The sequence below is a fragment of the Cydia pomonella genome, chromosome 6 (assembly GCF_033807575.1).
Source record: "Cydia pomonella isolate Wapato2018A chromosome 6, ilCydPomo1, whole genome shotgun sequence".
Lineage (NCBI taxonomy): Eukaryota > Metazoa > Arthropoda > Insecta > Lepidoptera > Tortricidae > Cydia > Cydia pomonella.
In genome coordinates, this window is record NC_084708.1 from 12,391,355 (window position 1) to 12,413,657 (window position 22,303).

At 36.4% G+C, this 22,303-nt stretch overlaps 2 protein-coding genes across 3 annotated transcripts in view; one reads left to right on the forward strand and one right to left on the reverse strand.

Moving 5' to 3' along the window:
- The window catches only part of LOC133518989 (lachesin-like), a 145,589-nt gene extending 136,950 nt beyond the window's left edge, over nucleotides 1–8,639 (reverse strand). For both annotated transcript variants that reach the window (XM_061852823.1, XM_061852824.1), the window contains exon 1: nucleotides 7,371–8,639. In XM_061852823.1, coding sequence (XP_061708807.1) covers nucleotides 7,371–7,521 — 151 coding nt within the window. In that variant the 5' untranslated portion in view covers nucleotides 7,522–8,639. The remainder of the gene's footprint in view (nucleotides 1–7,370) is intronic.
- A 3,399-nt stretch (nucleotides 8,640–12,038) lies between these two features.
- The window catches only part of LOC133518980 (solute carrier family 12 member 8), an 18,223-nt gene continuing 7,958 nt past the window's right edge, over nucleotides 12,039–22,303 (forward strand). Inside the window, 11 exon segments of the mRNA XM_061852806.1 lie at nucleotides 12,039–12,305; nucleotides 13,008–13,188; nucleotides 13,490–13,635; nucleotides 14,883–15,111; nucleotides 15,664–15,813; nucleotides 15,816–15,864; nucleotides 17,083–17,134; nucleotides 17,136–17,318; nucleotides 17,643–17,836; nucleotides 18,334–18,433; nucleotides 19,280–19,441. Coding sequence (XP_061708790.1) covers nucleotides 12,117–12,305; nucleotides 13,008–13,188; nucleotides 13,490–13,635; nucleotides 14,883–15,111; nucleotides 15,664–15,813; nucleotides 15,816–15,864; nucleotides 17,083–17,134; nucleotides 17,136–17,318; nucleotides 17,643–17,836; nucleotides 18,334–18,433; nucleotides 19,280–19,441 — 1,635 coding nt within the window. The 5' untranslated portion in view covers nucleotides 12,039–12,116.

A 22,303-nucleotide genomic window follows, 5' to 3' on the forward strand; every position in this document is an offset into this window, starting at 1 on the left:
TTTTTTTATATTTTTTTAAATTTGTATAAGTCGTGATAGCATTGTGTGAACTTGCGCGCAAAGTTTGATATATTGTTATTCCATTTCTATTTTCTTATTTATTGAATTCAAGTAGAATTAACAAGGTAGAGATTTTTTGATTGATACAAGATTGGATCTTGCGATAAAAAGAAGTCCACTAGATGCATTTGTCATATAAACTGGATCTATTACTAAAAAAGTTCTCGTAGATCATCGGCCGGAAGTTGGAATCTAACGAATAAAAAAATTCTCACTAAGACTCCATCTTGGATCTATTGGTTGGATCTATCGAGAATGAAGGGCCCCATCCATCCATAACGGCTTATATTTGATGCATGAGTGCATCACTAAAGGCATTTTTATTTGTAGGTCGCAATGGACAGCAAAACAAACGATACTTTCGGGCATCGTTTAGTTGCATGGTAGGAGGGATTTTCTCATATTCTGTCGATTTTTTTTTTTCAACAATTATGGCCTGGAATATTTTGTCGATTTTAAGCCACTAGTGTTGTACACTTGCGATATTTCATGCAGTATCGCTGTGAAATGGTATTTATAATCGATTTTTGTGACGGTTTCGTGTTACACAGATCTTTATGAAGTTTAAGCTTAAGTATAAAGGGAGAGATTATATAATATTGTTATGTTCTTCATATTGTAATATATTTTCGAATCTATAGCACCGACTGTATTGGAATCGCTTCGCATTTTTGTCCATTAACTCGATTATATTCGATAAAAGAATCGATATAAAATCAATCATAAAAACGTCGATTTCTTTAAAACCTACCGTCTTTGAATCGGATCACCGTGGCGATAGCGTTGCACATCACAAAATCGCTTGCGTGACGTCATAGTAGGCATCAAAAAATTGATACGCGCGGTCCCCATACTATTGAGCATGTTTGCGGCGTCTAGGTGGGTGGTCTGTGGTCTACCCTCATGCGTGCAACGTCGGCTGCGTACGCTATCAACGTTACCACTGGTCGCGTCCACACTTGTTAGTCTATCTAAGCACACCACACTCACAGTGTCGAAATATCGGAGCTCAATAAAAACAATATAAAAGGCAATCACGGTTTATATCCCGGTCGATTTAAGTATACACGGAGATTTTTTTTTACTAGGAACAAGTAAAAAATATTATCATTAGTAAAATTTTAGTGAATCCCAGGGACAAGGAGATTATACTAACGGTTATAAACCAGTTTTTACTAATAGTATTTACTAACACCAAAAAAAATTGTCCTCCTTGGAATAACAATACTGTTTACTAAAAACCAGCAAACTTTTATTTGAATTCAATAATGTAAATACTTGCTTTTAAATTAAACAGGAATAGTTTTTCTTATTATTAGTAACTTTTTTTATGGGTTTTATTATACCTGTTACTAGGAATTATAAAAAAAGTCATGGAATTTATTAAGCCGAGAAGTTTTATCTACTGGTTGTTTTGTTTCTTGGTTTTACTAATCCCATGACTCAAATTCACAATAGTTTGCTTGGAAACAATAAAGCAGCACTCTTATTTTCAGTAATATTTTTACTAGAAATTACAAAATCTATAGAATAATTCATGGGATTCAGTAAGCTGCAATTGATTTCAAGTAAACCATAATTGCAATGTACAGATGCGTCCGCACTGAGCCTGATCCAAGCGATCCAAACGCTATCGATACACACCACACATATTTAGATCCCGTAAGGAACGATTACTTCTTACGTGATCTAAATTTGCGTGGCACGCTCCAATCGCGCTTGGATTGCTTGGATCAGGATCAGGTACGAGTGCTTCCGTAAATTGCAATTATGGTTACTTACATGTCGCTGGCCCAATTTTACAGGTTTCTTTGTTATATGTTCAAACGTAGTTAAAATTAGACTTAGTCATAGTGACATGACAACGTTCAAATTTAAAATCGTCAAAAGTTGAAACCTAGAACTGTAATATTGAGCTAGTGAAGTGACACTTGCATAGTAGGTATAATTTTAGGTATTAGGTACTAACCCTTTTTAAAAACAGTTTTTTTTTCTAACAAAATGTATGTGTCACAGTTACATGAAATAATTTTTTTCAAAATAGCTCTTCAGTATGCAGTTTTACAGGGAGCGAATTGTTTATATTTTGACAGCTACTCTTCGAATAATAGGAAATTATAAATTGAATCTAAGTAAGGGCTGTATGAATGTAACAACGTGAATGCAATATGTAACTAGTAACTGTAAAATAAAACAGGCACACATAGTATTTATTATTTATTCATAAATTCACAATACTACTTGAGACAAGAGCCCACTGGCAGAAAGACACAGTATAGTAGACAAACCGACAGATGGGCAGACTGACGAATAGGTAAGCTTATTAATAGGGTTCGTTTTATCACCCTTCGGTACGGAACCCATTATATATTAGTGATATCGGTGATGTTATAAAAAAAAAAATATGCCTACTTTTTACCGTTAAGTTAAAATGTTGGAAATGTTGGATGTAAAATCCCACGTAATTGTAATTCATATCTAGCAGGCCACAACATCCGGAAACATAAGATATCAAAGTTTAAAAATGATAACCCTGCAACATATTGATATGACAACAACTGTGTATTAATACACATTTTTTGCCTACTGCAAAAAATTATAAAAGAAAAGAATTTGAACACTAATTTGTAAATTAACACATTTACCTTTGAGCTAACGGTCGTAGAGCTACGTCGTAGCAGATAACATAGGTTTCCCGGTATGTAGAGAAATGCTTCGTCTCGTGATTAGCGCTGAATGGGTTATAAGACGGGGGTAAATGACGTAACAAAGACAGATTGATTGATTTGTTCTATAGTAAACAAATCGCCGACGTTGTGTAATGTGTGCGTAAAAATGCTTTTTAGGAATGTGGACTGTCGATTTTAATCATGTTATATATCGGTAAGCGCTACACCATTACAGGCGTAGTGTTTTAATTGAAGCGTAGATATCTTCACATAAAAATAAACACCATAGAAATGCTAACTATAAATATTTACATCCTAAATGCTACTCGCACTGTTAGTGCTGAAAAAGGAGATAAGTCGCGCGAGTGACCAAAAAACACGTGAGTTAAGCCGTAAAATCAATGTAAATTAGCTTAAATATTCAAATATCCAAACATTTTGTTGTCCAAATATGTCCTAAAGCACCCCAGAGGTGCAAAGTGCCTTCACAAGTTCGCGCCACGCTTACTAACTTCAGCTCGCCTTCTAGCCTCGCTCTAGATCAACCCGACGGCTCGTACTCGTAGCTCACTTATAACGGACAGTTTCCAAGAGTGTACGGGGCGCCCGGAGCCACGGCTTCCGTCCGGCGATTTCTAACTGAAAACTATGGTAGCGTTATTCGTTCCTCTCTTCGAATAGCCTGTCCTAATCCATCTCCATTTCCGTGTCGCGATTTTTTTCGTCAATGGGTGTTTGCCGGCATATACTCCATACGTCTTCATTTCGAATGGTTTTTGGCCAGAAAACGCGAAGGATCTATCTGAGGGACTTGTGGACGAAGACCTGAAGTTTATTTGTAGGCTTTTAGTCACTCTCCACTTTTCGCAGCCAAAAAGCAACACAGATTTCACAATGGATTCGAAGAGTGAAAGTTAACACGTCGCATGAGCACATTCGACTCCCAAACAGCCTTTAACTGAGCGAGCGAAGCCTTCATCGTCTATATCCTGCTGTTGATGTCTTCATCCGCCTTCACCTTTGCAGAATCCAGTACGCTCCCCAGGTACACAAACTTTGACACTGAGTCTAGGCTCTCGCCCCTCAGCAACAGCGGATCCGTTGTACTTGATTTAACTCGCCGGCTGACCGTCGTACGTCTGTTAATTCGCAGGCCCATTATATCAGCCTCTTCTTTAAGACTTGAAGTTTGGCTTCTAGATAAGCAAGAGTAGGCGAAATCGACACGTTGTCGTCCGCGTAGTCCAAGTCCTCTAAAACGTTCGTGTCCCATCGTATACCTCTCGGTTTCGATACCACATTACGCATGACGTATTGACATCATCCTGATATCTGTATCCGGCTGATATATGTATCGGCGCTCTAAGCTGCTTTTCATGAACCACCCTGCATGTATTATGCGGACGATATAGGTAGGGAATCGCGCTCTATTTCAGTGTCGAAGGCCTTTTCGAAGTCAACGAAAGCCAAGAACAGTTCCGATTGCCATTCAACACACTGTTCTATAAGGATAGGTAGGGTGTTGGTGTGGTCAGTGCAGGAGCGACCCGGACGAAATCCCGCCTGTTCTTCGCGCAGAGTATCAGCTACTTTTGGTGTAATGCGATTGAGCAGGACTTTTGCCAAGACTTTGGCATCAGCTGAATGTAGTGTGATGTCGCGCCAGTTATCGCACCGAGATAGATCACCCTTTGGGACTTTTACCGGGAGTCCTTGTTTCCACTCGACGGGTACTTATACAGCTTCCCTTATAGGGGATACAGTAGCGTTGAAGATATGGCGATATCAGCATATCAACATGCACATTGTCGATTCCTGGCAACTTTGCCGGCATCAAGGATTTTAGAGCCGTGACTACCTCATCAAAAAATGGCGGCATGGGTTGAAGTGTCCAGCTTGCAATTTTTACATCCAAACATACGAGTACAATAGTTTTTTTTTATTATAAGGAAGCTGTTGACTTTGAATCAAGTTACAGTAAATTATTTCATATTATAGTGGCATTTTAGAGCTTTACGGTTTATGCCTCTGTATAATCCTCTGAATAAGGTAGACTTTACAATGTGTTTGTGTTCTATTGTTTTTTTAACTAGATAATAAGACTAACCCAGTCAGATCGCGGATCATGCGCCGCTCATCTACAAACCTGTGAATTATTAATGCCCTAATGTAACAATTACAACCAAAATTAAAGTAAAATATAAAACTATTTATATATCTCATGATCAATATTTAAAGAGCCCGATTTTATTTAACATTTTTAAGGTTTTGATTTTGTTTTGATATAACCTTGATCGCTGACGCTGAGCAGTGTGCGCGAAATGCAATTAGAGTTGTGTCATAAGGCATCTCATTTGCACTTAAGGTGTCAATAACAATTCATAAATCAGAATAGGTTTTCCGCGCCCAGGACCAGGACCTATTTCATATTAGTAGAAAACAGTGAATTACGAAGATACTTACCTGACCACGGCGCCCTACAGAATCATTCAATCAAATTAAATGAAGAGGATTTTATTAGAACTTCTCCCAACCACATGCTGCATGGATTTTAATCACGTTACGATTTAAGTAAAATGAAAAACTAGTATTAAGTAAAGTAGTAAAAAAGTTAAGTATTGTCGGACGCGCGTTCCGTGAGTTCCTAAGTGCTACTTACAAAAACATTTGATACAATTTGTAAAACGTATTATCTTAAGGGTTACGCCTGACTGTTTTTTTATTAGTTCTCTATGTTTTTCTTTAAAATTATAAACTCACTAAGTTCGAAATTTATAAGTTTATATTTTTCCGAATTCCACTCCCCACTTATTACGGATAATATTAGTTATTAAATAATAACTCAGTCAGACATCAGGGCCGCTGGGACTAAGTAATAGCCATTTGTCACCCTTCAGATACGGAAAAGAAGGAAATTTAGCACAGTACACTAAATTCTCTAAATACATACATTAAATAGTAATTTTTCAGATAGTTTATATTCTTTTAGATATTCGTGAGAAATGGGCATGAGATGCGGAGGGATGGAAGTCATATGACGAGAAAGGTATTACGAATGAATGTGGAGGGATGGAACGGCAGAGGAAAACCTAGGAAACGGTGGATGGATTGTGTAAGAGATGACATGAAACGAACGCGAGTGAACGATGAGATGACGGGTGACAGAAAGATATGGAAGGAAAAGACATGCTGCGCCGATCCAAAATGAATGGGATAAGGGCAAGCGAATGATGATGATTCGTGAGAAAACATGCACTTACATATAATTTGCAATTACATTACTGAATATTTTAGTTCCTATTAATTAAGCCATATGTGTTAAACTGATAATATATTAATCATAATTATAGATACACTATAGCCAAATATACGACAAATAAGAGATCACGCGTTTGTTAGGAAGTTATTGAAAAAAATCAAAGATACTCAGTACTTGTAATAAGTATGGATTAAATAGATACACGTGTAATGACAATACACCCATTGATTGACGTTTCTCTATTGAATAAAAAATAAACACTTCATACAAGAAAATAGTGAAATATGTATAAAAATAAATCACTTTTTTTTCCAATGAGTAAGACTGAGCGTGAGCGATCTCAGATTACGTACATAAGAGGTGTTGTTCTATTCCGTCTCCGCCCACCGAGATTAATAAAACAATTGGAAGATAACTCAGTATTGGATAAATAAGACTTTACTCAAATGTATTTATTTACTACTGAGGTTAGGTACCGTTAGTTTTAAGTCAGTACCTAGTTGAATAGACTAGGTAATATATACTCTACACAGGTATAATTAATATAGGTATCTAGAAAAAAAAACAAATATTAAAGCCTAAAGTCGAAATAGGTGCCAATCCAGATTTAGCTATGATATATTTGATAATTTTATTATAAGTTATTAAGTAAGCATAAAGTAAAAAAATATATATGTTACTTATTCGAAAATTTCTCATGTTAAGCAACATGAGCAAAAACCAGCAAAAATAACCCTGTCTATACCTTTGTTACTATTTATTCTAATACCTCGCCTACATTAATAACTGGTACAAATACTCGTAGAATGAAGATTTGGCGTTTGCCCATTGATCTTCTTGTGGACCCCTCTCCTTATTTAACAACATGGCTTGAATTACAATTAGGTCATCTCCAGCTGTCTAACTAAATTACAACTCGATACGAGTAGGAGACAAATTCTTATTGAAACTGCTACATAAGATACATTTCGTTTGCTCTAATACTTAGATTTTCATACTACCTACACTATAAATGTATATAATTATTGCAACACAAGCCTTCTTGAGCTTACTGTGGGGCTTAGTCAATTTATGTAATAATTCCTATAATATTTATTTTAATTAACCGGAACATTATAAGAAGGGACCTACATATTATTAAGGGAAGAAGGTATCACTTATAAAAGTGTTTGCTAATATTAATAACGTTTAAGTAATTATGTTTATCCCTCTATACATTTTATAATCGTAAATACACGCACGACCCTATGTAAGTAGGTAATTTTAATTTTGGTTTCCGTCTAAGGTATAATTAATTTGTTTTCTTCTTTTCTTTTTTTTACTTGGTTCGTAAGTTTGAAAAAAAAACAATCTACTTAACTGGTGTAGTAAATTTTAGGTACCTGAATTAGTCAGTGTGTTGTCTCCAAGGCCCGTTGAGGTGTCGACATCCGCATGAGCGCTCGCGGCGGCGGCGAGCAGCGCGCATGCCCAGGCGCACCAGCTCACCATCGGCCGCGGCACCGTGCGGACCTGCTTGCGATGCCAACCCATTTCACATCACCAAAGAGCCAAATAGTTCACTAATACTAATTTCAAAAGTTTAAGTCCGTATAAAAAGTTTTGAAACTTTTTAAAACAACAATAACTTTTGTAACTATTATTTACAGAGAGTCTACTTGATGAGCTAATGTCTATAGTTAGTTTTTAAGAAGTTTTTATATAGTTTTGGTACAGTAAACGCACGGTCTCTGCGGATTGTGCGGAGCGTCTGGTCCGCGCTGCGATGCGAAGGGGTCGCGACAGCACTGTCGGCGACACATCGCGGCCGCGACCGGCTCCTCCGGAGTCCGAACATCGCTCCAGACAGCGAGGAGGGCCGGTGCGCGCGCACCTCCCGCTCCGACCAATCGCGCCACGGGGGAGGGACCGCGCGTAAGACGCACGGAAGTATATGCGAAGGCCTATGTACAGACAGACGATAGCGGACAGGTGGTTTCGCGGCCGTAATTAGGCTCCTGATAACTTATTGCGACGTAAATATATCTACCACGGCGATTAAGATAGCACCCAAAACGCGCCCACGGATTTACGAGTGCAGGTAAAGTATCAAACATACTACTTAACCTTTTCTTGTAGCTTCTCTAAACATCTCGTACACACGAGGTCTTTACAAAAGTTTGTATAACGTGAAACTTTTAATTGTTTATGCATACAACGTTTAATGCCTTAATTTTTTGATAAATTCTGTTCAAATCAGATAATCACACCAATTTGCCTTTTTTACAAGTGTCTATATTTATAATAATTCGCGATATGTAGCGAAAATGCTTCGTAGGTACGAGATGACAATATATCGAAATCTATAACATAATAAATTACTATCTCCTATAAAATGTCTAGATTTGGGATAAGTAGGGAAACTTCTGGTCAACGAGGAAAAAAAGAACTTTAACACAATGGAATAAAAGCGCCCGTCGTAGTTCCTTGAGTTCACATTTCCGTTATATATTCCTAGTTCTCGTACTTGCTTATATTAACCGCATCAAACATATTAGCTTCGTTATGTCCCAGTTCAAATTTAATATTGTTTATTAATTAATTCAGTATTAAATGATTTGTCGCTAGGTACAGTCACCTGCTATAATATGTTACTCTTCGAAAGCCGAAAAAATATGTGACACGCTCTTATGCTCTACAAATAAGATCGTATCAGATATTTTTGCGGCCTTCGTTGTGTAACATATTGTTGCAGATAACTGTAAATACAATACAAACAGCTTAACAAGTAAATGTATATTAGTGGAAAATAACAAATAACTCTGATTAAACACTGATTACTCGTACCTATTTAACAAATTAACCTTTAGCGATTTAGCGTAGGTAAGGTACCTACATACCTAATATATAATGTGCAGTGTGAATAAATACGAGTAGGTATGTAAATACATATACGTGTTATACCTACCTGGGTATAATAGAATTAATAATGAACAGCCCGTGCCAATAAGACACAAATTAAAAACTGTCATTTGCCAGCACATATAAAATGGATAATATTGTTATTTAATCCTTTTTGAAGTCGGTTTTCTTTAAAGCAAAGCTTTTATTTCTCATGTGTAGTTTGAAGTTTTTGTTATGAATGACACTTCATTCTGAAGAACTTGTTCCTGTCTGGCCAAACACTCATATCACTAAAAATTTTCGCGCTTAATCTAAATATTCCCTTAATTTGTCATGAAACCCATCATCATAATTGGACCTTGCCAAAAAGTTCCTTAAAAACCTTACTTGCGTAAAAAACTTAACGAAGAAGGCCAAACGCGAAATACTTCCGCGTTGTTGAAGAGTTCCGTTCTGGTATTTATCAGCAGTTCTATTTTATCAAATGGCACCTTTCTGAATGCAAATTCTTGGTTTGTTGATGATAATACATACATAGCTATATGTGTGTCTATAAGATTTCAGGAGTTCCCTCAATTCCTCATGCATCTCATCATCAGAACTCATGGGCGTAGAGCTCAAATTTTACATACAATGTAAGCCCCTCTGCGGCGTTTTGGCAAGGAAAGAGCTTCTCAAATAGGCAAAGCCTCGTCTACATTTGGACGTCTTCACATTCGTGTTTGGAGAAATGATAAGCTCAGCGTAGCCACCAAAGTCCTCGTATACCAGTCGTACGTGCTCAGTGCCCCTTCATACGCTTCGGAAACGTGGACTACTTACTCTAAACAATAACGCCAGTGAAACTCTTTTCATATGCTGATAAGATGGGTCAGATAGCAAATGCAAAAGGACATGTGGGGCGCCCGATGTTTAAGATTTAGGGACTCCTGCAAGTGCGACATAGAATACTTTGACATCGGTACCAGCGACTGGGAAGAACATGCAGCATTGAGACCCGAGTGGCGTAGAGACCTATGCCTGGGAGTGAAGAAGCACGACGAAGTGTGGCTGGAAAACTACATAGAGACATAAAAGGCACAGGCGTCACAAAGCTGGTAGCCTGGTCTCATATACATATATGCAACTTATGCGGCAAGAAGTGCCGTGCAGCGATAGGCTTGTATAGCCATAAGCGGAAATGCATTGACCGTCTCAACCGCTCTTGACACAGCGTTGCAACAATCATCCATCAGGGATGAAGTGGCCATTGAAGATGAATGTAATATATAAGTGCTTTGGTCTAGTACTGTATACTTGGATATATTGTTCAATAAATAAATAGTATTTTTATTTTCACAAGCTGTTATAAGCTTTATGACCTAGAATGTAATCTTACCAAAAATTACTTGTTTAACTCTTTTCTACTTGAGGTAGTCAGGAAAACTTTCTATTCCAATCACTAATGGTTGTTTTTATAACAAATACATCAAAGTTAAAACGCCGCCAAAATACTTCGATCTAAAGTGTATTTAAAAAACATGTTAGCTATTGTGAAGAAAAGACCATGTAATGTTATTTTACAGAATACAAGAAAATTCGGTAAAGACTGTCAGAAAGCGCAGAGCTACGCTGAAAAAAATATAGGTACGGTGAAATATATAATATAACGCTACATCATTGGTGTAAAGGTCCCTTTTTTAGATTTCCTATATAACTCAATGGTGGGCCAAAAATTTCATTTTACATAAGTAATCGACATATTTTTTTTTACAAAAAAAGACTATTTGCTGTACATATGGTGCTACTTTCCCTCACGCGTGCGGCCATGCGCGTGCCATTTATCACCACTCGTTGCGAATTTTCTATTTCTGCACTTGTATCTTAAAAAACTATCACTTAACCTCTTAATAAGTTGTTCCTTCGACCCGCTCAGTTTTGCACCTCTTTTTCTTAACTTCACTTTGAAAGTACTGACTCTCATTGAGCCGTAACTCATGTTTCCAATTAATAATTCGACATACTACAAAAAGTACCTACGTAACCCACCCAGGAACAGTTACAATCGATATTTCAGAAATCTCATGCCGAGACTAGCACCTCTAGCGACGAATTAATACGCGGTAGCTCCCATTGGTCTAAGCTAAGCCTTACTGACCAATCAATACCAAATATTATTTCTCCATCTATTCTTCTTTATTATGCTCCACTGCCTACGGGAGCAATTGAAGAAAAATGCCTGCAATTGACAAACTTCAATTTTCGCGGTTATAAGTAGCTCAGAGGGCCTACCGCGAAAACCGAAATTCGCATATTACGGGGATTTGTTTCTTTTACTCTCACTAAGACGTATGTGAAAGTGGCAGAGAAAAATGCCTGCAATTGACGAATTTCGATTTTCGCGGTAGGCCCTCTGAGCTATAACCGCGAAAATTGAAGTTTGTCAATTGCAGGCATTTTTCTCCAATAGGGTTGTTTCCAATTTTTTGAAACGCTTGTATTACGTTCTATATTCACTAAAAGATGCCGTAAAATTCAACTTTTTATTCTAAAAACGGTTTTAAATATGTACCTAAAATTAACAAAATATATTTTGACAAATGCTTTCGTGCCCAAAACGCTCTGAAAATTGTGTGACGTCACAGTTTACGGTCAACTGACATTTATCATTTGTTGTTTATCGCCTAAGGGCTCCTCTACACGATGGCCCAGCGTAGGCCAGTCTAAGGGACGCGGCTATGCGGTGGAATGAGATAGCAATATCACTTGCTCCCTCTAACGCATAAATGCGTCCCTTGGACTGGCCTACGCTGGGCTATCGTGTAGAGGAGCCATAACTGTCAACAATGTCAATCCGAGAGTTGTGACGTCATCAGAATCTTCAAAGACGTTTCGAGTTTGGTCACGTGACGTGAGCCAAAAGATATTTTAAATTCAATATTTACAAAAATATGGTCATTACAGGTCCCCTCAAAGTAGTTTAACATGTTCTTATAATCCAAAAGAATTTATTGGGATACAATTCTGCCCTAAGATTTGTAGATGGAAACAACCCTATTGCTCCCGTAGAAATGAGTGATGCGTGTAATTATGCGTGTATTTTTTACTAGTAGCAACCATACTGTCAAAACTGACAGCTGTTTGACAGAGTACTGTTAAGGTGTACTTCACATATCGGATTTACAGGATGTTTATGCAAAGTAGCGCGAGATCACGCGAGATAAACAAATAATATTTAGTATTTCGAATGAATTGTGTATTTCAAGATGGAACCAAATAGTCGTGGAAGGAGGAACGAGTTAGATATAGACAGTTTTCGTAGTGATGACGCAGGCTTTGATAGGGCTCGTATGAGAAGACAATCCGGCGGTTTCGTGGATCTGGGTAATGAATCACAATATGGAACAGGCGGACACCAAGCCTCTGGGGCTAATGAAATCTTTGCAGATATTCAGGTAATGCTTCATGTAGTTCCAACATTCATTTAATTACATATTTGTTGAGTCAAATAATAGGAGATTAAGATTAGATATTGAATAGTAGTGCAATCTAAGAAATTATGACGGAAATATAACCTAATAACAGTAATTTACCTATTTAGTTTTTATATAAAATTATACCCTACCTTTAAAGGAAAGAGTAAACCTTAAAATAATCCCTGACATTCCTAGAACAACTGTTCAAACAATAAAATTTTAAATTTATTTTTGTAAATTAATATTGTGCAAGCTATATTTAATCACTTATGTTTTTGTGATCTTATTAGTTTTATATTTATATTTGCTTACTCTGATATTACTATGCTGCCAAATGCCATAAAAAGTAAAAGGTGATACTTTCATGACATAATGTCAATTTCCTCTTTGTAAAAAATCAAATTTTTAATTCAATAAATATAATATTACACAAATAGGGTATTTGACTACTAGTCAAATCAGTTTCTTTATTCAAACTGTCAAAATGATTTGCCAGTGTGGAATTTATATGAAACACTAGAAAATTACATCATGGTCAAGTTAACTACTCCTCATAGTTCCATACAAATTATAAAATAGAAATAGTGTCTAAAACTAACTGGTGTCTATGTTTCTCTATACCCCACAGTAAGCTCATTAAGGCTCAATTCTATGTATTTATTGTTTATTTTACATTTCCAGGGAGATGTGCCATGGTGGAAATCCAACTTCTTTATATCACAACCAGTCCTCTTTGGCACCTGGGATGGGGTGTTCACATCCTGCCTTATCAATATATTTGGAGTCATTGTATTCCTGCGGTCCGGGTGGATAGTGGCTCAAGCAGGCTTAGTTAATGCTATACTAATAGTGTTTTTCACAGGTAAATATAATACACACTTGAGTGGCACTTGCTGATTAGAAACCTATCCTTTTTAGAGCTAAATATGCAGGCCATACCAAACAACTTTCACTAACAATCCAAACATAAAATGCCAAGGAAATGTTTTAGTCTGTTGTTGTCTATCAAGTAGGTTTTTTTTGAAGTTCAGTAGAAGGTATATAAATAAAAAATATAAATAGCAAATGTTTTACTTAAAGGTTATAAAATATATGACAAAAGATACATTTAGTATAGTATTTTACAAACATTAAATATTAATCAATCTTTTTATTATCTTCAGTGTTTGTGGCCCTGATCTCAGTGTTGTCAGCGGTTGGTATTTGTGAAAGGTGCCGGATAGAAAGCGGAGGAGTGTATTTCTTACTTGCTCACACATTAGGCTCCAGGATGGGAGGCTCACTGGGTATTGTCTACTGTTTTGGCCAGGTATTGTAGTTGTAATTGTATGTTAAAGTTATTGAAATTATTAGTTATATAAAAGTTAAATTTATTAGACATATTATTAGCTAAATATAAAATGTACCTTCTCATAGTTAAAAAGATACTCATGAGCTTAATCATAATGGTGTATACCATCCAGAGATCCATTAATTTATAATTGTTAACTTAACTAAGGCTAACTCATTAGGCGGATCCACACAGAGCGAGCATACGCGTGAGGCAATTTTCTCGCTCACAAAACGGCCAGTGTTAACGTGCCTTGGCAGGCCGGCCGACCTGCCTAATGTCCATTGTAAATAAAACCGCACATGCTACTTACCTGCACAAAAAAAGATTCAGTCACTTTAACTGGTTATTGAATTAGAACTCCTACGGAAATTGCATTGACCATTAGCTGCCCACCATATAAGCAAAATTGGCAATCAAATTTGAATCAATGGTATTATAACATAGAGTTGAATTTGTTTTGTTTTAAAATCGAAACAAAACAAGAGCAACTCCGTTTCATTTAATTAATATTTTAATTTCATTGGAGGTAATTTGTACTGGATTAATTGTACTAGATATAAGATTCAAAATGAACGAATGGTAAAATATCTTGCGAGGCTGTGTAGTCCTGCTCCGGTTACTAAGTGCCGGTGAGTCAAATGCATCAGAACCAGCCTAAAATGTGTTATCGAATGCGTAAGCAAGGCGCATTATCGGAAAGCGAACTTACACTGGTTTTTTGAGCGATGGACTAACCCGCGCAAAGATGCGAGCCTTTAGAATTATACGCCAATGACCTTTTTTTATTCAGGTAAGTAGCACGTATTTTATTATGACATAGGAGGCAAACGAGATGGGACCTTTAAGATGGGAGTACGCTCTTTACTTGAAGGTCGTATCGGTCCAGAAATACCACAGGCGACAGTTCATTCCACATTACTTACAATAGATAAGGAGTTAGCCATAATGGCCAGCTTGAAAACGAACGACTAGACCAACTTACCACAATCTTCAATTGAGCACAATAATTTCATACAAAAGTACTAAAGAAATATGGCAGCTGTAATCAACCAGTTAAGTTAAAGTAATAAATAACGAAACGAAAATTAGAACATCATTTTTTGTGAATATTGAAGTTGAATTTTGTGCATTATTTTAATTGAAATGTTTCTTGGGATTTGATATTACCTACTGCAGTAAGTATAATATTTGTTTTTCAACCAAACATAACATCTTTGTTTCAGGCTGTAGGTTGTGCATTAAATGTGTTTGGTTTTGGAGAATCAATGGCCAAGTTGTTTGGGACTGAAGAGACATGGGCAGCGCGAGGATTCGCGATTGCTGCAGTGCTGCTGTTGGGTACAATAAATATCGCCGGAGTCAAATGGGTGATAAAGTTACAGTTTGTTTTACTACTGATCATTCTAATGGCTGCTTTGGACTTCTTTGTTGGTTCATTTACAACACACACTGGTTAGTATGTTAATGTTAAAATACAGTCTTTTTTTTAAAGTCTGTTTATATCAAGTGCATTCCTGAGCTTAAATTAAGTAATTTTCTCAAAGAAACCGGAGATAATCATTGACTTATTTTTATTTGATAAGGCCCATATTAGCGTGTACACTTGCCTTACGGTCTGTCTACATTTTGATTAGTGTTTTCTAAACGCAAGTACTATCTCAGTCAACAGATATTTGATATGTCACAGATATGTCATAGGTTTCAATTGTTTGTTGGATTTAAATATCATGTCCGTGTTACAAGAACAATATTACTTAACTAACGATATAAAACGAGGCACGACTTTTTCTTAGGTTGTACTACTTCTCTTCTGCAATCAATAATTTGGTAAGAACTTTACAGAAGTTTTATACCAACCTTCATTTTGTCTTTCAATAAAAGACCTGAGGCATATCTAAAACATTTAAAATAAAACTTGTATTGATTAAGTATATTTATTTTGTATGAGACTTCTCACAAAAATTACCAATTTAAGGACCAATCTGGGTTGATTAATAATTGCAGATGTACCTGGATTTAATGGATGGCTTAATAGTACAATATCCTACAATATGTGGTCAGAATACAAGGAGTACACCTGGTTCAAATGCTTTGGAGTATTTTTCCCCACTATTACCGGCATTCTGGCTGGCATCAATATGAGCGGGGACTTGAAAATCCTTCTATGAATATTCCTAACGGTTCATTAGCAGCTATTGGCACAGGGTACGTTAATTATATTGTTTAACATAGTAGACACATAGCAATTTTTTTTACAACAATGTATTACAGAGGTAACACGACTTACAAATAATTTTAAGTAGGTACCTTTTACCTATTTATTTTAATAAGTACTTTATATATTTTAACAATGAGAGATTAATTTACCGTAATAAATCATTGTTTGCCGCAAAAACAGAATATATTTAATATTAAATAAAATAAGTTTATGTGCACTAATTACCTAACTGCTAAGTCTACTTAGTGGTTTATGTAAGGTTCTCCGAACGCAGCTCGCTGTGCACTGAGTGAACGGCCGTGCGTGCCCAGGATCGCGAATATCATTGTTATCTTTCGATATTTTAAACAAAAAATTAATCGATGAGTTACATTTGCCAAAAATTACATTACGCTTTTTCAGAAGCAATTTTCATATAGTTAAAATTTATTAATGGTGCGTTTTCGACATATGTTCGTAAATTTTTCTATAGAGGGGAGTTGCTTAGTTGGGATTCGAATCGATGAAGTTACTTACTAAAGAAAGGCGTCAAGTTTATATTCTTGGTCAACCGTATCATGATAAAAAAACCGGTCAAGAGCGAGTTCGTTTTACTCGCGCACCGAAGGTTCCTTACAATTCTTACAAACTTGAATTATCTCGTGTAACTATAAAGGCGAAAGACTTGAACAGAAGTACCTATACTAAGTATAATTGTGTACAGCGCCATCTATCGGCAAATTGACTAACTAATTTGCGTGATGTAATGCACGTATGTTGGTTTTTCGAGAATAATTCTCTATCATGTGAACCGATTTCAAAAATTGATATTTTATTTGTAAAAATGTGTATTTATGTAATCTCATAGAAATTTCGGGTGTAATAAACACACGTAAAGTAGGTTAAATTGCAAACAGAAATCGGAAATGTTTTTGTAAGTAAAAAAAAAAGTTACCAAGATAGAGGTCTGATTATCTTTTCTCTGTAAAATTTATAGTAATGTTAATATTCTGTAAAAAAAAAAAACAATTTTTCGCCGGTAAAAATGGTTTTTTTTTCTACTTTTCGATTCTAAATTACAATATATTTTAGAAAACTATAGAAAATTTCAAGAAGTACTTTATGTATTAATTATGTGCCCCTCCCCTTGATCGACATCAACTTCTCTACATTCTACAGATGCTACTATTGGTATATATTTGCACTTAAGTGAACATATTTTTCAGAACTTTCCTATATTTGATGTTCGTCATCACCCTAGCCGCGACCGTAAGCAGGGGATGTGTTGCTGACGAACTTCTCTATCGCAACAGACATATCGGCCATTACGGTCCTGCTCCTAGCGGGCTTGTATGTCAGCTCTATGAGCTCGTGCTTGGGAGCCATGTACGGAACCCCCAGAGTCCTTCAAAGCATTGCAAATGAAAAAGTTATACCGGGACTTGAGACTCTCGGACATGGCGTAAGTTTCTTTTTTTTATTTGTAGTTTTTATAGATTCATCATATTTCACAAGCACCATAGATTTGCTGGAGTTAGATAGACCCATGATTTACTTCTTTGGCATCAAATAATGCGATTTTTATGCTATCTTGTCTGAAGCAAGAGTTGGATAGATTTAACAATTGAAAGTAAAAATGTAACAGCAAGTTTTATGTAGGTATAACAGCTCAAATTGAGCTGCAGTTATTTAGCTGGTTATAATTTGTATTACAAAACATTCCAGCACCAGCAAATCTAGCACGTAATTATCACATTTATAATTTTTGATACTTTTTGTTTTACAGAGAGGTCCAAATAAGGTTCCCATATACTCAATGGTCGTAGTAGCCATAGTAACCATAACCTTCATCATAATAGGCGACATAAACAAGCTTGCACCCATCGTGACCATGCCGTTCCTTATCACTTACGCTAGCATTGATTACTCTTACTTTGCCCTTGCTCAAACGTTTGATTTGCAACATAGGCGTGAGATGAGGTATGATATTTGTTCTTTTTTTTTTTTTTAATGAGTGGAAGCCAACTTAGTTTATGAATAGCTTGTGACAAAAATGTATTCTGACGTGGCCACAATATTTATCTCTAAATTGACTTGAAAAAAATACAGGCATGGAGCCTGTGTAAGCATAATTCTTATCAAAAAAATCAAGCTCTTTAGTAAATGATATGTCAAACCCACATGATATATGTTGTTTGTTTGTTTTTTTTAATTGTCAGCGCTGGTAGAACGACCTGAATTTGATAGAGAAAGCATTTTACAAAAGTACTGCTGTGAGTAAAGTTAAAGTCCGCTCCACTTCTAATTTACTGATATTTCTTTTGTAGTGATCATATCTTTGTTTTTTTTTCATAATCATTGTAGAATTGCTAGTGATATATATACATAAAGTATTAATATACATTGAGCTGTTTTAATTTGAGTATAATCTATTTGTCTCATGAATAAATGTAATACAAAGATTACCTGACTTTCAGATTCCAGGGGCATTCGCAGAGAGATACGCAAGTGTATGGCGCTACTGGCAGTGACTTGGATCTATTGTTCCCTGAAAGAATAAGGCATAAAAATGTTGGTGTAAGTATTTCATAGAATTTGAATTTATAATAATAACAGGCCCATCACTGTATATTTTATCTCACTCGCCAATCTTATTAGATAATTGGCAGTGAACTGAAAACCAGCGCTATGGCTGCCAGTCTACACAGAACCACATCAAATGCCGAGATCATCCCATTTATCACACTGCTTGTTGTTTTCTTGCTTACTTTTAGGAAACCCTTTTATTTTATTTTTTCTATTCTATTCTTGTATGTGTGTTGTTCGTGAGGAAACCGGACTAATCCCAACAAGGTCTAGTTTACCCTCTGGGTTGGAAGGTCAGATGGCAGTCGCTTTCGTAAAAACTAGTGCCTACGCCAAACCTTGGGATTAGTTGTCAAGCGGACCCCAGGCTCCCATGAGCCGTGGCAAAATGCCGGGACAACGCGAGGAAGAAGAGATTCTTGTATGTGTGTTATTGTGTATGACTATGTCAGTGGCAATAAATCATTATTCTATTATATAGTGATGTTTGAACTGATCGCTCAAAGAGCCGCTTGCGTCTTAAGAGAAATTCGGAGAAATCAGGAAATACCACTTTTTATCTGTTGTTAAATTAAGTACCTATTTAATTGTCACCTAAGTACACACATACAGTACCATCAATAAAGGATTCATCACACTGACGCGGGAATTGCGCGATTTTGACGTACATTTCTGACTTCTGCTGTGATGCAGTATATATATGTAATACATTTTCAATGACGTAATATATATGTAACCCACTCATCATTTTCTGTTACTCACTCCCTCGTAAACAATAGAATAGATTTAATTGAGACCATAATACTAACATGATGATTTATTGTGCAAATGTTACAGGATTTCACGCCGTCCCCAACCGAGCCGGCGATGGCGAACGGGCGAGCGGGCGGCGACGCCGACGGCCAGCACGGCGACGCGCGCCGCCCCGACGTCGGCGTGCACTCCAAGAACAAGAACTGGTACTCGCACCTGTGCAACCGGTGGCTGTCGCTCGTTGGGGTCAGTTCATTAGTACATTATGATACAAGTGTGCTAAGTTGGTGGCCGATGGGGGTAATGACCAATGCATACGCGTTTCATACGACCTTTTTCAACACACTTGCGAGGAAAAAACAAAACTTAAATAAGTTTTTTTTTTTGTCAAAACAGTAAAAGTATAAATTTCGAAATGTTGGCTTACAGTTTTAACATCGAATAATTGCACTAAAGCGTGCTGAGATTGTACTTATTCGCCAGTTCATTGAAGTAAGCTACCAACACGTTTTCCAAGAAATACAGGGCGTTTTTGCTGATTTTCCATTAAATAAAAGTTTCATATGCCGCCAATTTTTTTCACACTATTTTGATGGTAAAAGGCTATCGTTCTCGGCTCTTGCCTCTATTAGTATTACTGGCAGCGTCAATTTTATGTGTTCATCATTTTCAATGCTTGAAAATGACATTTTCGTCAATATGTAAACTAAAAACATGCAAAACTATTCCAATTTTATGACAATTACGGAAAAGCGCGTTATTTTTTTTTACGCACGATTCCAATGCGCGCGCAAGGCAAAGGCGCGAACGAAATCGACAAACAACCAATTAAAAAAATGTAAAAAAGCTAATATTTTCGTATTTCTATTCGACGGATGGAGATCGAAAATCGATAAAATGTTATGTTTATTCATTAATGTAATTTACGAGATAATTTAATCTATAAATTATGTTTGGTGTGATAAAATCTCTTTGAGCTAACATTTGAAACCTAATATGTAGTTGGTTAAAAAAAATGTATTACTCGACCGAATTAAGGAGGCTCCGTTTCCATGCATATTATTAGCAATCAGTTACCTTCTTAACTCAGTCGGATAATATAATGAAAAAGCACGAGTGTTATAATACACTGAAAAACACGCGTGTTTAATATCTGGGCGTATGAGCCAAAAATTGGTGGAATAAAAACGTCGTTTTGAGCAAGTGTGTTGAAAATATTTATAGACCTTGGTCACTCTTTCATTATACCTGACGCGGCCAATGATGATCCCTATGACAGCTGACTTTTGTATGGAGTAACTGTCAATGTCAAATGTTTTTGGACGTTTTTTGGTACTTAATTTTTTTATTTATTTAGAAATATAGCAATTAGGTAATAAAAATACGGTAAAAACATATTTCTACAATTATTCTTTAAATTATATCTATCCTAAGCGAATTCGTGGAACTGTCATAGGGATCATCATTCGCCGCGTCAAGTATACATACATTACTAAATATCAGTCTTGCTCAAACTACCCGTGGCGCTATACTCGTAAAATATCTGAACAGACGGCAACGTGTGTTCGGTAAGCATAACGCGTTGCAAGAACTGAACTGATAGTCGCCTTTACATGCAACGGTGACTGTCGGTCGTTTTCGTCTGCTATTTATCTCACTTTTACGATAAACTAACATGAAGCCGCTACATCCATACCACTGAGTTAAAATAATAGTATATGTAATGTGATATGAAATTCTGTTATATAAACATGAACCGATTTTGACAGCAAATCCGCGTCCCTTACTCATAGCAGCATGACGCTTCTTTTCTTGCGTATTCGACTGTGTATAATGATGCTGTAACTTCCCTACCTACACCCCATTACACCATCTATTAACCCCCGGGACCTAATAAAATAAGGAACCTAATCGTTATCAATCCCACCTTTAAAATTACCCCTAAAATTTACCCCAACAATAATTTACCTTAACAATAATTTGGCCAAGTGATCGTCTAGTTAAAGGTTAGGACCCCTTCGAAGTGAACCGCGGTTACCCTAGATTCTTTAATGAGTAACAAGCTAAATCTTGGACTCTGATTCTACCTGATTAAGTATTACCTAGGACTGTTAAGACTCGGGAAATTTACTATACTAAATAATTTATTATGATTGATAGGAAATAATCGATAGGGATATTATGTTAAGATTCAACCTTCAGCAAAATACCAGTAAGATTAAGTTATTCCAAACCATTTCTATATTAAATATGACACCTTATAAGTAGAATGAAAATATATAACAATCGACAAGGTATGAGCAGTGTCGCTGAGTAAAGTATATAGGACTCCGCCCCCACATGCAGCAAGGTCGTAGACGACGGGTAGTAGCCTTAAGTTACGGAACCTATCAATGATTTTTGATGGTAATGTAAGATAATATTTTTAATAATTAATTAGAAAGATATTTAGTTATTGCAGCATATATGATTATATAAATATAATAATATATTTGGTAAAATCCTGCTACTCCTATTAAGTCTTCGGGGTAACATTGAAGCAGCACTCCGGGGTTAAGCCCATTTACACACTTATATTAAGATTAAATATTATTACCTATCAGATCCTATCATCTTCTAAACGAAGTGTGAATGGATCACACGTGCTGCCTCTAATGCTAGATGCAGGTCTGAAGACTCTTACTCCGATCAGCAATATCAATCGGGCCACCTAATCCTATCTTATTAGCCAGACGGGCTATGACCAACGCTTCGCAACCCTATGCAAACCCTAGGGGCTGACGAAGAGAAGCGATAAGTATTCGTCAGACACCATTTACTTATCTTTTTATATCCAAAAGCTAAGGCTACTAAGCCATTACCCAGTCCCCATAGCTAAAAGTAGGCTGAATTCCTAGGCCTTTAAATGTATAAACGAAGTACAAGTTTAACTCATTACTGTACTTTATGAGATCGAACTATCAAGGTGAGTATTATTCCACTCAAAGATTCCAATGGACTGCGCTCGCCTGCCAAAGGATCTCTAAAACAAACCATTCTTTAATCCCAGAATAGTCTGTGTTCCTAAACCCAACTTGATATTTAAGAATTGAATTATAAATACCTTAG